This window comes from Oncorhynchus tshawytscha, linkage group LG07, assembly GCF_018296145.1.
Source record: "Oncorhynchus tshawytscha isolate Ot180627B linkage group LG07, Otsh_v2.0, whole genome shotgun sequence".
NCBI classification, from domain to species: domain Eukaryota; kingdom Metazoa; phylum Chordata; class Actinopteri; order Salmoniformes; family Salmonidae; genus Oncorhynchus; species Oncorhynchus tshawytscha.
In genome coordinates, this window is record NC_056435.1 from 16,706,121 (window position 1) to 16,723,633 (window position 17,513).

At 41.0% G+C, this 17,513-nt stretch overlaps 1 protein-coding gene across 1 annotated transcript; it reads right to left on the bottom strand.

The window, feature by feature from the left end:
- Nucleotides 1-925: 925 nt before the first annotated feature.
- Nucleotides 926-8,012, bottom strand: LOC112220173 (zinc finger protein 501-like). The gene is made up of 2 exons (XM_024381854.2): nucleotides 7,808-8,012; nucleotides 926-2,533 (listed from the first exon to the last, which is right to left on the bottom strand). Exons 1-2 carry the CDS (start codon nucleotides 7,947-7,949, stop codon nucleotides 1,320-1,322), a joined length of 1,356 nt encoding a protein of 451 aa, XP_024237622.1. The 5' UTR covers nucleotides 7,950-8,012; the 3' UTR covers nucleotides 926-1,319.
- Between the last annotated feature and the right edge of the window lie 9,501 nt (nucleotides 8,013-17,513).

Here is a 17,513-nt window from a genome sequence, read left to right on the forward strand (position 1 = left end):
CACCTTCTCCCTTAAGACAACAAATAAACTCAGCAAAAAAAGAAACGTCCTCTCACTGTCAACTGCGTTTACTTTCAGCAAACTTAACATGTGTATGAACATAACAAGATTCAACAACTGAGAGACAAACTGAACAAGTTCCAGAGACATGTGATGAACAGACATTGAATTATGTGTCCCTGAACAAAGGAGGGTCAAAATCAAAAGGCACAGTGAGTATCTGGTGTGGCCACCAGCTGCATTAAGTACTGCAGTGCATCTCCTCCTCATGGACTTCACCAGATTTGCTAGTTCTTGTTGTGTGACGTTACCCCACTCATTCACCAAGGCACCAGCAAGTTCCCGGACATTTCTGGGGGGAATGGCCCTAGCCCTCACCCTCCAATCCAACAGGTCCCAGATGTGCTCAATAGGATTGAGATTCGGGCTCTTCGCTGGCCTTGGCAGAACACATTCCTGTTTTGCAGAAAATCACACAGAACGAGCAGTGTGGTTGGTGACATTCTCATGCTGGAGGGTCATGGCAGGATGAGCCTGCAGGAAGGGTACCACACAGGATGTCTTCCCTGCAATGACAACAAGCTCAGGCCAAAGATGCTGTGACACATCGCCCCAGACCATGACGGACCCTCCACCTCCAAACCAATCCCGCTCCAGAGTACAGGCCTCGGTGATATGCTCATTCCTTCGACGATAAACGCAAATCCGACCATCACCCCCAGTGAGACAAAACTGCGACTCGTCAGTGAAGAGCACTTTTTGCCGGTCCTGTCTGGTCCAGCGATGGTGGGTTTGTGCCCATAGGCGACGTTGTTGCCGGCGATGTCTGGTGAGGACCTGCCTTACAACAGGCCTACAAGCCCTCAGCCCAGCCTCTCTCAGCCTATTGTGGACAGTCTGGCCTGCCACTGCGAGGGTGATCAGCTGTCCGTCCTGTCTCCCTGTCTCACAGTACGGACATTGCAATTTATTGCCTTGGTCCCTCCTTGCAGCATGCCTGAGGCACGTTCACGCATATGGTGAGGGACCCTGTGCATCTTTCTTTTGGTGTTTTTCAGAGTCAGTAGAAAGGCCGCTTTTAGTGTCCTGAGTTTTCATAACTGTGACCTTAATTGCCTACCGTCTGTAAGCTGTTAGTGTCTTAAGGACCGTTCCACAGGTGCATGTTAATTAATTGTTTATGGTTCATTGAACAAGCATGGGAAACCGTGTTAAAACCCTTTACAACAAAAATCTCAAATCAATTGAACAAACATTAAAATTATCCTACAACAATGTTAAAAACAGTGACATTACATTGATATCATGAAACAACTCCTTCATCTATGTATTTTCTGATGTTTAATCAGATATCTTTTATCTGAGAATCTCTTGTCACATTGATTACAGCTATGAGGTTTCTCTCCTGTGTGTGTTCTCTGGTGTGATACCAGACTGTTGAGCCAATTAAAACTCTTCCCACATTGACTACAGCTATATGGTTTCTCTCCTGTGTGTGTTCTCAGATGCACAATCAGGCTGTTTAACTGAGTAAAACTCTTCCCACATTGATCACAGGTATAAGGTTTCTCTCCTGTGTGTGTTCTCTGGTGTGTAATCAGACAGCCAGATGTAACAAAACTCTTCCCACATTGAGTACAGCTATATGGTTTCTCTCCTGTGTGTGATCTCTGGTGTACCATCAGGCTGCTTGACTGATTAAAACTCTTCCCACATTGATCACAGCCATAAGGTTTCTCTCCTGTGTGTGTTCTCTGGTGTACTATCAGGCTGCTTGACTGATTAAAACTCTTCCCACATTGATCACAGCCATAAGGTTTCTCTCCTGTGTGTAGTCTCTGGTGTATCTTCAGATCTCCAGATTGAACAAAACTCTTCCCACATTGATTACAGCTATACGGTTTCTCTCCTGTGTGTGTTCTCTGGTGTTTTGTCAGATTGCTAGATGTAAAAAAACACTTCCCACATTGATTACAGCTATAAGGTCGCTCTCCTGTGTGCATTCTCTGGTGCACCTTCAAGGTGTGTGATGTTGAAAAGCTTTTCCCACAAAATGAACAATGGTGAAGCTTCTCTCCTGTGTGTATTCTCTGGTGCACTATCAAGGAGCTTGACACAGTAAAACTCTTCCCACATTGATCACAGCCATAAGGTTTCTCTCCTGTGTGTGTTCTCTGGTGTGATTTCAGGGTTTTTAGCTGAGAAAAACTATTCCCACATTGATCACAGCCATAAGATTTCTCTCCTGTGTGAATTCTATGATGTATTTTAAGGTCTACTGTAGAGTTAAATCTTTTCCCACAGTCAGAGCACCAGTGAGATTTCCCTCCAGTGTGAATTCTCAGGTGTACTTTTAGTGAATTTGATCTTGAGAAATGTTTCCCACAGTCGGAGCAGCAGTAACGTTTCTCTCCTGTGGATCTCTGCTGTTGTTTACTGAGGTGTTCTGATCTAGAGAGACTCTTCTTTGCCTCATCAGCTTCATGAGGTTGTTGAGGCTCCCCAGAGGATCCAAGATAGTCCCGTCTCGCTCCTGTATGATCGACAAAGTCAGACAGACGGTTTTAAAGTCCCACAACAGCAGAAATCCACTGTTAATTTATTATTTGTTCACCTTTATTTAACCAGGTAGGCAAGTTGAGAACAAGTTCTCATTTACAACTGCAACCTGGCCAAGATAAAGCAAAGAAGTTTGACACATACAACAACACAGAGTTACACATGGAATAAACAAAACATACAGTCAACAATAAAGTTGAAGAAAATCTATATAGAGTGTGTGCAAATGAGGTGAGATAAGGGAGGTGAGGAAATAAATATGCCATGGTAGAAAAGTAATTACAATATACCAATTAGACACTGGAATGATAGATGTGCAGAAGATGAATGTGCAAGTAGAGATACTGGGGTGCAAAGGAGCAAGAAATAAATAAATACTGTATGGGGATGAGGTAGTTGGATGGGCTATTGGCAGATGGGCTATGTACAGGTGCAGTAATCTGTGAGCTGCTATTTTGTAAAAGACATCATTGAGGATCGGTAGGATGGTCAGTTTTACGAGGGTATGTTTGGCAGCATGAATGAAGGATGCTTTGTTGTGAAATAGGAAGCCGATTCTAGATTTAATTTTGGATAGGAGATGCTTAATGTGAGTCTGGAAGGAGAGTTGACAGTCTAACCAGACACCTAGGTATTTGTAGTTGTCCACATATTCTAAGTCAGAACCGTCCTGAGTAGTGATGCTGGATGGCGGGGAGGTGCGGGCAGCGACTGGTTGAAGAGCATGCATTTAGTTTAAAAGCAGTTGGAGGCCAAGGAAGGAGTTGTATGGCATTGAAGCTCGTCTGGAGGTTAGTTAACTTCACTAGGGTAGGGGGCAACATTCGGAATTTTGGATGAAAAGCATGCCCAAATTAAACTGCTTGCTACTCAGGCCAAGAAGCTAGGATATGCATATAATAGAAAACACTCTAAAGTTTCCAAAACTGTTAAAATAATGTCTGTGAGTATAACAGAACTGATATGGCAGGCGAGAACCTGAGGAAAATCCTTCCAGGATGTACTATTATTTTGAAAGGCTGTTTTTCCATTGAACGCCTATCCACCATACAAAGACTTAGGACCCAGTTCACGATCTCTATGGCTTCTTCTACATGTGGCCAGTCGTTAGGCATTGTTTCAGGCTTTTACTCTGAAAAATGAGGGAGATACAGCAATTTCAATGAGTGGACAGTGGAAACTTCCAGCCATGAGCCCAGCGTGTGATCAGGAGCGCACCTTTCTTGTTTCTGCTTTTCGATTGAGAAACCTTTGTCCGGTTGAAATATTACTGATTACTTATGACAAAAACAACCTGAGGATTGATTTATTGATTGATTTAAACATCGTTTGACATGTTTCTACGAACTTTTATTGTACTTTAACTTGTTATGGCTGCAATCCCCCTATCGGGATGAGTGTCATCAACAACCGCTGAATAGCATATTATATTATTATTATTATAAATTATTATAAATATTTATATTCATGAAATCACAAGTGCAATATAGGAAAACACAGCTTAGCCTTTTGTTAATCTACCTGTCGTGTCAGATTTTGAAATTATGCTTTACAGTGAAAGCAATCCAAGCGTTTGTGTAAGTTTATCGATCGCACTATAAAACATTAAGTACACTTAGCATCAGGTAGCTTACCTTTGATGATCTTCGGATGTTTTCACTCACGAGACTCACAGTTACACAACAAATGTTCAGTTTGTTCCATGAAGATTATTTTTTTATCCAAAATACCTCAGTTTGTTTGTCGCGTTATGTTCAGAAATCTACAGGAAAGAGCGGTCACGACAACGCAAACAAATTCCAAATAGTTTCCATAATGTCCACAGGAACATGTCAAACATTTTTTATAATCAATCAGGTTGTTTTTAAAATATATAATCGATAATATATCAACCGCAAATGTCTTTCACAGTTAGGAGAGGGAAAAACAATAGCTGTCCAAACTCTTGCGCGAGCAAAACTCATGTGACAACTTGACGCGATGTTATCGTTCTGGCTCATTTTTCAAAATAAAAGCCTGAAACTATGTCTGAAGACTGTTGACACCTTGAGGAAGCAATAGGAAAAGGAATATGGTTCATATCCCTTTAAAAGGAGCAATGGGAGGCTATGGAACATGGAGTTTTCAAAATAGAAGCAACTTCCCGTTTTGATTTTCCTCAGGGTTTCGGACAATATTTTGACAGTTTTGGAAACTTTAGAGTGCTTTCTATCCAATACTAATAATAATATGCAAATATTACAATGGGCACATTTTCATCAAAGCTACATAATACTGCCCCTGCAGCCATTTGAAATAAAAAACAACAACAGGTTTTTGGACATAAAGGGGGACATTATCGAAAGAAAAAAAAACATTTATTGTCTAACATGGAGACCTGGGAGTGCCACCAGATGAAGATCATCAAAGGTAAGTGATTCATTTTAACGCTATTTCTGACTTTTGTGACACCTCTCCTTGGTTGGAAAATGGCTGTATGGTTTTCTGTGACTAGGCGCTAACCTAACATATTCGCGTGGTGAGCTTTCGCCGTAACGCCTTTTTGAAATCGGACACTGTGGTTGGATTTACAAGAAGTTTATCTTTAAAATTGTGTATAATAGTTGTATGTTTGAGGAATTTTAATTATGGGATTTCTGTTGTTTTGAATTTGGCGCCCTGCAAGTTCACTGGCTGTTGGCGAGGTGGGACGCTACCGTCACACGGGTACCAGACAGGTTAACACAGTGTCCAAAGAAGGGCCAGAAGTATACAGAACGGTGTCGTCTGCGTAGAGGTGGATCAAAGAATCACCAGCAGCAAGAGCAACATCATTGATGTATAGAGAGAAGAGTCGGCCTGAAAATTGAGCCCTGTGGCACACCCATAGAGACTGCCAGAGGTCCGGACAACAGGCCCTCCGATTTGACACATTGAACTCTGTCAGAGAAGTAGTTGGTGAAACAGGCGAGGCAGTCATTTGAGAAACCAAGGCTGTTTACTCTGCCAATAAGAATGTGGTGACTGACGAAAGTCGAAAGCCTTGGTCAGGTCGATGAATACGGCTGCACAGTAATCTCTCTTATCGATGGCGGTTATGATATCGTTTAGGACCTTGAGCGTGGGTGAGGTGCACCCAGGACCAGCTCTGAAACCAGATTGCATAGCGGAGAAGGTACGGTGGGATTTGAAATGGTCGGTAATCTGCTTGGCTTTCAAAGACCTTAGAAAGGCAGGGTAGGATAGATATAGGTCTGTAGCAGTGTGGGTCTAGAGTGTCTCCCCCTTTGAAGAGGGGGATGATCGCAGCAGCTTTCCAATCTTTGGGAATCTCAGGTGATACGAAAGAGAGGTTGAACAGGCTAGTAACAGGGGTTGCAACAATTTTGGCAGATAATTTTAGAAAGAGAGGGTCCATATTGTTGAGCCCGCTGATTTATAGGGGTCCAGATTTTGCAGCTCTTTCATAACATCTGCTATCTGGATTTGGGTGAAGGAGAAATGGTGGGGGCTTTGGCGAGCTGCTGTGGAGGGTGCCGGGCAGTTGACCGGGGTAGGGGTAGCCAGATGGAAAGCATGGCCAGCCATAGAAAAATGCTTCCTGAAATTCTCAATTATAGTGAGATTTATCGGTGGTGACAGTGTTACCTAACCTCAGTGCAGTGGGCAGCTGGGAGGAGGTGCTCTTATTCTCCATGGACTTTAGTGTCACACAACTTTTTTGAGTTTGTACAACGGGATGCAAATTTCTGTTTGAAAAAGCTAGCCTTAGCTTTCCTAACTGCCCGTGTATATTCGTTCCTAACTTCCATGAAAAGTTGCATATCAGACCTACTGTAGAACCCATAACTTCACCTAACAATAACATAGACCTAGGACTATAAATCATTTAATATTTCAGGTGAAACATGGAAACTAAAATGTCTTTGTCATGACATTTCATAACTTGATCACCAGATAATTGTGTGAGTAACCCCACTAGACTATTCTGTAATGTGTTGTCATTCTTTCTGTCCTGAATAAAGGAAAATATCTCTGTGTGTGGTACAACAGCATATATATCAAGGAACAGTTCTCTACACATTATGTGCAAAGTATATCCGTGCCCAAACTGACCAACGGCACCCTACTGTAAATCAAGCAGACAATAACACATTATAAAGACCAATTTGTTAGGGATGTTGGATCCAACATGGAGCACAGCATAACTGTCGTTACCAGAGTAATGAATGAAGAAGCACTTTGGTTGTTGTTGCATGTCGTGATGTTTGTCATTTGACTGTCAAAAAAATGTTTGACTGCAAGATCCAGTATTTAAGTTGAAGTTCATAATATGACAAGCTTAACTTTATGACTACAACTACTGTTCCCTGGAGGAGAGACACTAAATGAAACGTCCCATGGCAGACCACCCAGACCTGACCCCACAAGATGCGCCAGTTTTATCAATTTATTCATTGTCTTTCATTTGAAACACTCCTGTCAATGTTGAGTAAGGACGCACAACTGATTACACATACAGAAGTAGGACTAGTCTACCTGGCCTGCGCGCAAATGTAGGTCTATAAATGTGCCCATTTGGGGATGTCTGATAGTATTTCTGATTGTCTTAACGCACAACCACTAATGAGTTGTGGAGCTTCTCAAAGTAATTTTTTCTTCACCTCAAACAGCAAGTAAACAAAGTCTTAATGAAATCAATTGCGAATGACAATGTCCAGCTCTCGGTTTTTCTACATCCACTCGGCACGAGAGTGGTTACATTTCTTCAGCCCCCATCCCTCAGCTGTTTACCAAGTCTCTGGGCAGCCATTTTGTTCTGTTTAAAACCCAGGTTGTCCCTTTAAAAAAGCCACACATGAACCAATCAACCAACTTGCAGTTCAAACAATAACAAAGCTGTAATTCCACCACTGTTTTGGTAATAAGATGATGATGGGGCTGGAGAAATGTAACTACTCTCAAATTCATAGACAGAGCAATGGATGCAAGGACTGGCCGACCATGACATCAACATTATAGTTTTAACCACGTTGAGGCTATACAGTGTTGATTTACACTGTTTCTAGACATGGAATAAAAAAAAAATTATTTGGGGTTCTGAAAAACAGTTGAACTAAGCTCATGAGGCATGTGTTATATTCTTCAAGAATCAATGGCTATATATAAATAATTTAAAAGACCAAATATGGATGTAACATTTGCAGATTTCGCCATTAACACCAAACATCAGTTGTATTTATCAGTCTGTATTTAAGACAGTACTTACTAGTATTAACCAGGGACTGGTTTCCCGAAGGCATCATAAGGCTAACTTCATAGTTGGATGCCTTAAGATGCGTCTGGGAAACCGGCCCGAGATATCCAGTTTCCTCCTCTTCTTCCTCCTCCTTTTTGGATGTGACAGTCATCTCCCCCTCCTCCTCTTTCACTCCAAAAACTGCATCCTCCTCTTCTTTTACTGTAACATCCTCCTCCTCTTTCACTCTGAACGCGTCTTCCTCTTCTTTAACTGTAACATCTTTCTCTTCTTCTTTCACGGTAAAAGCCTCAATCTCTACTTGTTTTTGTATTGTAACAGCCTCCTCTTCCTCCTCCTCTTTGACGAGAGCTTCTTTCTCCGTGCAGCAGACCTCCTCTTCTTTATCAGGAGGAGAGTAGCTTAGTGAGCTCATGGTCGAGAATGCTAGCTAGCTAGGCTAATGCTAATTTACCCAGCCCGCTAGCTGAATAATAACAACAACACCGTAAATATGAAATTAAATCGGACAACTAACTAGACGACAGAAGTGGGTTTAAAACACAGTGACTAATATACACGAAAGCGTCTAAAGAGCGTTATTGGTTCAGCTATTTTGTCTAGCAAGCTACCGAGGTGTCTGACTAAGTGTTGCTGCTATTGAAAGAAGCGTTCCGTCCACTAGATTATACGTCACACTAGCGGCATCGCCTTAAAGTCACAGACCGCCCTCTGTTGACTGGAGTGGGTAACGCAGTTGACTAAAATGTTTATTTGATTTTCAGACAAGTTAAAGGGTAGGAATCATTAGTTTTTACACACCAGTGTACAACACAGTGTGGTTAAGGACGTAGTAAGCTATTTGTAGGCACGATCTGGTTACCTGTAAGTACAAACAGTTATGTTTTTGTGTTATTACATATTTATTAACTTATTTCGGGAAATCTTCCAAACTACCCACAATGCAGTAATTCTCCACGTCATATGGATGATCAACTTTGTGCTACTGAGTTTGTATGCCAGTGTAACGGTGTAATGAAGTTACATTTTTAAAAATATATTTAACCCAGTTAAGAACAAATTCGTATTTACATTGATGGCCTACCCCGGCCAAACCCTAACCCAGACGATGCAGGGCCAATTGTGCCCTATGCGACTCCCAATCACAGCCTGGATTTGAACTAGGGTCTGTGGTTACGCCACTAGCACTGAGATGCAGTGCCTTAGACCGCTGCGCGGATCGTGTGTTTGCATTGCACTCAGTGTAATACACTCAGTAATAATGGTATGGGATTCTGGGTAATCCACAGCAGATTTATGGAGAATTTGAAAATTGAGTGGTCCTGGGATAGAAATGTATAAAGTTGACATTAGCAACTTATGTTCTAGTAACAACTGTTGTTGGTTTGGCGTCTAATAAGCCTCTCTTTATATGTTATTTGCCGAATCTCAGTTTTCAATGTGGGTTTTATGATAAAGTTCCCTCTTTCAAGTTGGCAGTTAACTGGAAAATGCATCTTCTTTAGGAGTGATATTTTTATCCTGTCGACTACTGATCATTCATCCACACTGTGTGTCTCATCATTGCAGGTAATTTATGACAAATGTATAAAGTACACGTTTTATAAACTCATGAACACCAGCCAGTTGACTTGCCCGGTTTTGTTAGTTTAGGTGTATTATACTTCTTCGCCAACAGAGGGGGATATTGAGTAATTCTTCAGGTTAATTTGATATATTTTGATAGTCCTTTTTGTTTTGTCAACTTTTCTATATGGATGTTATTCAGTTCACTGGTCACGATAACAACACTCACCCGTAGCACGCGTGTTACATTTAATATAGGAGCTACGAGGCATGCGCCGATATCGCTAAGCAGTATACTTCAAAGCAGTATGTCACTTTTATCAGCAGTGATCAATGACGTCTGAAGCTTCATTTCGTCCATCATTCTCTCTTTTATGCAGTCCGGTAGTTGGGCTCCATTAGTCTTCCTCCTCTCAAACAAATGGCATAAGTTTTGTGTTCCTTTGTTTAACGACCCCTACATTTAAAATGTAGCTGACTGTCTTCTGCAGGTTGTTCTCTAACCAGTGAGGTGAATTTTCATGTGAATTCCAATTTCCATGTGTTTTTTTCCCTGCCATCATTCTGTATGTCTCTTCTCTTTTGATCTGCAGTTATGTTTTAGTTGGGCTCCAGCTCACTGACCATAACCGTGCTGGTTGGATACGCTGGTTAGGCTAATAGCTAGTTGGCTAAATAGCTAACGTTGGCTGGCTGGCTAAGATAACTGCATATAGAAAACATTCTTTGATATATGGTTAGATGGTGTTATGTATTTCCAAAACTGTGGTTTACTTTAATCACTCAAGTCATGACTGAAAACGATTGGTTTAATATGAAGTTATACATTTGAAGTTATTTCTGTTGTAGTTTACATCATAGGGAATAGGCTGGTCCTCCATATTACTTCACACCTGATTTTGGCATTCTTCTGAAATCTGATTAGTTTAATGTAATAACTCCAAAAATAGAGGACAACAGAGGATTGGTTGATTTCCAGGTTTTAATTAAGTATCATTTTTAAGATGATTGATGAGAAAAGTATCTCACTGCACCCTCAAATGCCATGTCTTGAAATATGCAGACAGACAGATTAAAAGTAATTTTACATTGTATAATTGTACTTCTGACAGCCAACTTTCTAACTCCGCCCATAACTTTATGACATCATAACATTCCCAAAAGGATTATTGAGTCATTGTTAGTTTTACACTGAAGACATGACTCTGCCGTTGTGCTGTAGAATATGGTCTCTTGTATAATAAGGGACTATCAATTGTCCCAACATCACAGGCCACAGACTTTGATAAGGAATTCCAACAGTGATTCTGCAGTTTGAGATTGACAAAAAAAAATGTAATGGGATTTCTCCATGTTCACCTGCCAATGTAAATCCATTAAATGAGACAATTTACCAGAGAGGAGTTCTTGCTAATGCTCTTCCCATTGAAAACCCGAATGAAAATTAACTTGTGGGCGGTGGTCATGATGATGGCCTATTGGATGACGTCGTCCATCGGGATTCCCCAAAAAAGAAGACACTGGATTGATCACTGGAGTCATATGTGAAGGAGGAGGTTGATCACCAGGAGTCAGATGTGAAGGAGGAGGTTGATCATCAGGAGTCAGATGTGAAGGAGGAGGTTGATCATCAAGAGTCAAATGTGAAGGACGAGATTGATCATCAGGATTCAGATATGAAGGAGGAGGTTGATCAACAGTGAACCTCTAGGATTGTGGATGGGCTGGCGTTTACACTTCCAGCTTGGTCATATATTTTATACATTGAATGTTGATATTTTTAACCTGTTTGTTCCTCCTGTTTCAGGAAGTGATGTCACTAAGTACTGCCCCTATATATACACAGTGCATTTGGAAAGTATTCAGACCCCTTCACTTTTTCCACATTTTGTTCTGTTACTCTAAAATGGATTAAATCGATATTTTCCCCTCAATCTACACACAATACTCCATAATGACATCACAATACCCCATAATGACAAAGCAAAAACAGTTTTTATAAATGTTTCAAATGTAACAAAAACAACAACCAAAGTATCACATTTACATACAGTACCAGTCAAAAGTTTGGACACACCTACTCATTCAAGGGTTTTTCCTTTATTTCTACATTGTAGAATAATAGTGAATACATCAAAACAATGAAATAACACATGTAGTAACCAAAAAAGGGTTAATCAAATCAAAATATATTTTATATTTGAGACTCTTCAAAGCAGTCACCCTTTGCGTTGATGACAGCTTTGCACACTCTGGCATTATCTCAACCAGCTTCATGAGGTAGTCACCTGCAATTCATTTAAATTAACAGGTGTGCCTTGTTAAATGTTAATTTGTGGAATTTCTTTCCTTCTTGATGCGTTTGAGCCAAACAGTTGTGTTGTGACAAGGTATGGGTGGCTCTCATGAGGATTGCCACCGGAAAGGAAGACCCAGAGTTTCCTCTGCTGCAGAAGAGACATTCATTAGAGTTAACTGCATGTCAGATTGCAGCCCAAATAAATGCATCACAGAGTTCAAGTAACAGACACATCTCAACATCAACTGTTCAGAGTCTGTGTGAATCAGGCCTTCATGGTTGAATTGCTGCATGAAAAAACACTGTTTACAAAAGCTTTGATAAAGAACAAGGCCCACATACTGTTTACAAAAGCTTTGTTAAATCAGCACAACAGTTTTCAGCTGTGCTAACATAATTGCAAAAGGGTTTTCAACTTATCGATTAGCCTTTTAAAATGATCAACTTGGATCAGCTAACACAACGTGCCATTAGAACACAGGAGTGATAGTTGCTGATAATGGGCCTCTGTACGCCAAGTGATCATAGGGTCCAGTGAACCATGTAGGTGGATACACAGTTTAAGTCGGAAGTTTACATACACCTTAAGCCAAATACATTTAAATTCAGTATTTCACAATCCCCAACATTTAATTCTAGTAAAAATTCCCTGTCTTAGGTCAGTTAGGATCACCACTTTATTTTAAGAATGTGAAATGTCAGAATAATAGTAGAGAGAATTATTTATTTCAGCTTGTATTTCTTTCATCACATTCCTAGTGGGTCAGAAGTTTACATACACTCAATTAGTATTTGGTAGCATTTTCTTTAAATTGTTTAACTTGGGTCAAATGCTTCGGGTAGCCTTCCACAAGTTTCCCACAATAAGTTGGGTGAATTTTGGCCCATTCCTCCTGACAGAGCTGGTGTAACTGAGTCAGGTTTTGTAGGCCTCCTTGCTCGCACTCGCCCACAAATTTTCTATAGGATTGAGGTCAGGGCTTTGTGATGGCCGCTCCAATACCTTGACTTTGTTGTCCTTAAGCCATTTTGCCTCATCTTATGGAAGTATGCTTGGGGTCATTGTCTATTTGGAAGACCCATTTGCGACCAGCCTGTAACTTCCTGACTGATGTCTTGAGAGGATGCTTCAATATATCCATATAATTTTCCTTCCTCATGGTCCTATCTATTTTGTGAAGTGCACCAGTCCCTCCTGCAGCAAAGCACCCACACAACATGATGATGCCACCCCGTGCTTCAAGGTTAGGATGCTGTTCTTCATTATCCCCTTTGTTTCTCCAAACATAACAATGGTCATTATGGCCAAACAGTTCTATTTTTGTTTCATCAGACCAGAGGACATTTCTCCAAAAAGTACGATCTTTGTCCCCATGTGCAGTTGCAAACCGTAGTCTGGCTTTTTTATGGCGGTTTTGGAGCAGTGGCTTCTTCCTTTCTGAGCGGCCTTTCAAGTTATGTCGATATAGGACTTGTTTTACTGTAGATATAGATACTTTTGTACCTGTTTCCTCCAGCATCTTCACATTGTGCTTTGCTGTTGTTCTGGATTGATTTGATCTTTTCTCACCAAAGTACGTTCATCTCTAGGAGCCAGAACACGTCTCCATCCTGAGTGGTATGACGGCTGCGTGGTCCCATGGTGTTTATACTTGCGTACTATTGTTTGTACAGATGAACGTGGTACCTTCAGGCGTTGGGTAACTGCTCCCAAGGATGAACCAGACTTGTGGAGGTCTACACTTATTTTTGACTGATTTCCTTTGATGTCAAGCAGAGAGGCACTGAGTTTGCAGGTAGGCCTTGAAATACATCCACAGGTACACCTACAATCAGAAGCTTCTAAAGCCATGACATAACTTTCTGGAATTTTCCAAGCTGTTTAAAGGCACAGTCAACTTAGTGTATGTAAACTTCTGACCCACTGGAATTGTGATACTGTGAAATATAAGTGAAATAATCTGCCTGTAAACAATTGTTGGAAAAATTACTTGTGTCATGCACAAAGTAGATGTCCTAACCAACTTGCCAAAACTATAGTTTGTTAACAAGACATTTGTGGAGTGGTTGAAAAAAATAGTTTTAATGACTACAACCTAAGTGTATGTAAACTTCAACTGTCGATATTCCATTAAAAAGTCTGCTGTTTTTCCAGCTACGATAGTCATTTACAACATTAACAATGTCTATAATGTATTTCGGATCAATTTGATGTTATTTTAATGGACAAAAAAAAGTGATTTTCTTTCAAAAACAAGGACATTTATAAGTGACCCCAAACTTTTGAATGGTAGTGTATATAAAATTGACAGACTAGGTCTATACTGCTCCTACATGGTGTAACAATACATCATGTATATAATGAACAGACTAGGTCTATACTGCTCCTACATGGTGTAACAATACATCATGTATATAATGAACAGACTAGGTCTACATTGCTGCTACACGGTGTAACAATACATCATGTAGATGTATATAATGAACAGACTAGGTCTATACTGCTCCTACATTGTGCAACAATACATCATGTAGATGAATATAATGAACAGACTAGGTCTATACTGCTCCTACATTGTGCAACAATACACCATGTAGATGTACAGTATATAATGAACAGACTAGGTCTATACTGCTCCTACACGGTGTAACAATACATCATGTAGATGTACAGTTGAAGTCGGAAGTTTACATACACTTAGGTAGGAGTCATTAAAACAACAAATTTCTTGTTATCAAACTATAGTTTTGGCAAGTCGGTTAGGACATCTACTTTGAGCATGACACAAGTCACTCACCCTCTACTTGTTGATTTACGGTGACATCCTCCTCTTCCTTCTCCTCTTTCACGACAATGTTCAGCCCCAGAGCTTCTTTTTACGTCCAGCAGACCCCCTCTTCTTTAACTTAACAGGAGGGGAGAAGTTTAGGGAGCTCATGGCGGGGATGTTAGCTAGCTATCTAATTAGCATGAGCGACTATGCAAATTTAAGACATCTGCCTGACTAAATATTAAAATAAAGTAAATATTAAAATAAATTAGGCAAATAGCTATAAAACAGAAGTATGTCTAAAACATATCGGCAAATATGAACTTAAACAGTGTAAAGAGCGTGAATGTTGTAGCTATGTTTGCTAGAAAGCTACCGAGCTGTCTGACTTGCTGTTGTTGTTGAAGGAGCGTCCCGTCCACTAGATTATACGTCACACTGGCAGCATCGTCATCAGCTGACTGGAGTGGGTAACGCGGAAAAGGAAATGTTTATTTAATTTCTTGACAAAAAGGGGTATTTTTAAAATGTATTTCATTAAATAATTTTATATTGATACGTACAAAGGAAAGCATGTGTTGATTGATTAGTGAAGATTTGTAATGAATGAGAATTTATACTCGACATCTAACGCTGCATTTAAGGCATTGTCATATTCATTCAGTCAAACAAACGCTCTGCAGCCTCGTTTAACAATGATCTACGTTCTATGAAAGCTGCTGGGAGCAAACTGGAGAATAGCTAGAGGAAAACAAAGCTAACTGTGCATCCTCAGGCCCTGGTATATCATCAGACTGCATACAAACCTGACTGCATCCCCAGGGCCTGGTATATCATCAGACTGCATACAAACCTGACTGTATCCCCAGTCCCTGGTAAATCTTCAGACTGCAAACAAACCTAACTGCAACCCCAGGCTCTGGTAAATCAATAGACTGCATACAAAGAGGCACTGCACACAAGTTATACTTTACCAATCTCATTGCAAAAAAAATGTATTTTATTTTTTATTTCACCTTTATTTAACCAGGTAGGCTAGTTGAGAACAAGTTCTCATTTGCAACTGCGACCTGACCAAGATAAAGCATAGCAATTTGACACATACAACAACACTGAGTTACATATGGAATAAACAAAACATAGTCAATAATACAGTAGAACAACAGAAAACAAAACGTCTAAATACAGTGAGTGCAAATGAGGTAAGACAAGGAAGTTAAGGCAATAAATAGGCCATGGTGGTGAAGTAATTACAATATAGCAATTAAACACGGGCATGATAGATGTGCAGAAGATGAATGTGCAAGTAGAGATACTGGGGTGCAAAGGAGCAAGATAAATAAATAAATACTGTATGGGGATGAGGTAGGTAGATAGATGGGCTATTTACAGATGGGCTATGTACAGGTGCAGTGATCTGTGAGCTGCTCTGACAGCTGGTGCTTAAAGCTAGTGAGGGAGATATGAGTCTCCAGCTTCAGAGATTTTTGCAGTTCGTTCCAGGCATTGGCAGCAGAGAACTGGAAGGAAAGACGACCAAAGGAGGAATTGGCTTTGGGGGTGACCAGTGAGATATACCTGCTAGAGCATTTGCTACGAGTGGGTGCTGCTATGGTGACCAGTGAGCTGAGATAAGGCGGAGCTTTACCTAGCAGAGACTTGTAGATAACCTGTAGCCAGTGGGTTTGGCGACGAGTTTGAAGCGAGGGCCAACCAACGAGAGCGTACAGGTCGCAATGGTGGGTAGTGTATGGTTCTTTGGTGACAAAACGGATGGCACTGTGATAGACTGCTTCCAGTTTGTTGAGTAGAGTGTTGGAGGCTATTTTATAGATGACATCACCGAAGTCGAGGATCAGTAGGATGGGCAGTTTTATGAGGGTATGTTTGGCAGCATGAGTGAAGGATGCTTTGTTGCGATATAGGAAGCCAATTCTAGATTTCATTTTGGTTTGGAGATGATTAATGTGAGTCTGGAAGGAGAGTTCACAGTCTAACCAGACACCTAAGTATTTGTAGTTGTCCACGTATTCTAAGTCAGAGCAGTCCAGAGTAGTGATGCTGGACGAGTGAGCAGGTGCGGGCAGTGATCGGTTGAATAGCATGCATTTATTTTTCCCTGCGTTTAAGAGCAGTTGGAGGCCACGGATGGAGAGTTGTATGAGATTGAAGCTCGTCTGGATGTTAGTTAACACAGTGTCCAAAGAAGGGCCAGAAGTATACAGAATGGTGTCGTCTGCGTAGAGGTGTACCAGAGAATCACCAGCAGCAAGAGCAACATCATAGATGTATACAGAGAAGAGAGACGGCCCGAGGATTGAACCCTGTGGCATCCCCAAAGAGACAGCCAGAGGTCCGGATAACAGGCCCTCCGATTTGACACACTGAACTCTATCAGAGAAGTAGTTGGTGAACCAGGCGAGGCAATCATTTGAGAAACCAAGGCTGTCGAGTCTGCCAATAAGAATGTGGTGATTGACAGAGTCAAAAGCCTTGGCCAGGTCGATGAATACGGCTGCACAGTAATGTCTCTTATCGATGGCGGTTATGATGTCGTTTAGGACCTTGAGCATGGCTGAGGTGCACCCATGACTACCTCTGAAACCAGACTGCACAGCGGAGAAGGTACGGTGGGATTCGAAGTGATTGGTAATCTGTTTGTTAACTTGGCTTTCGAAGAACTTAAAAGACAGGGTAGGATAGATATATGTCTGTAGCAATTTGGGTCTAAAGTGTCACCCCCTTTGAAGTGGGGGTGTCACGTAGGACTAGGTGTGTGTGCAGGAATCAGATGCAGAGAGAGAGTAACGGAGTAAAGTGCTTTACTATTGCACACCAATCTGATAAGCCCAATTACAATACAGGGCGCAGGACACTATACCAGACAACCTAAAACCACAGGGTGTCCAGTATAGAAAATAAAAATACACCATGACCTAATATGTACACACGTAACAAAAGACAATCCTGCACAAAACAAGGGCGGGTCAAACTACTACATATAGGGAAGCTAATTAAACCAAAATACACACGTGAAACTAATAAGACAAAACCAACAGACAAACGAAAAAGGGATCGG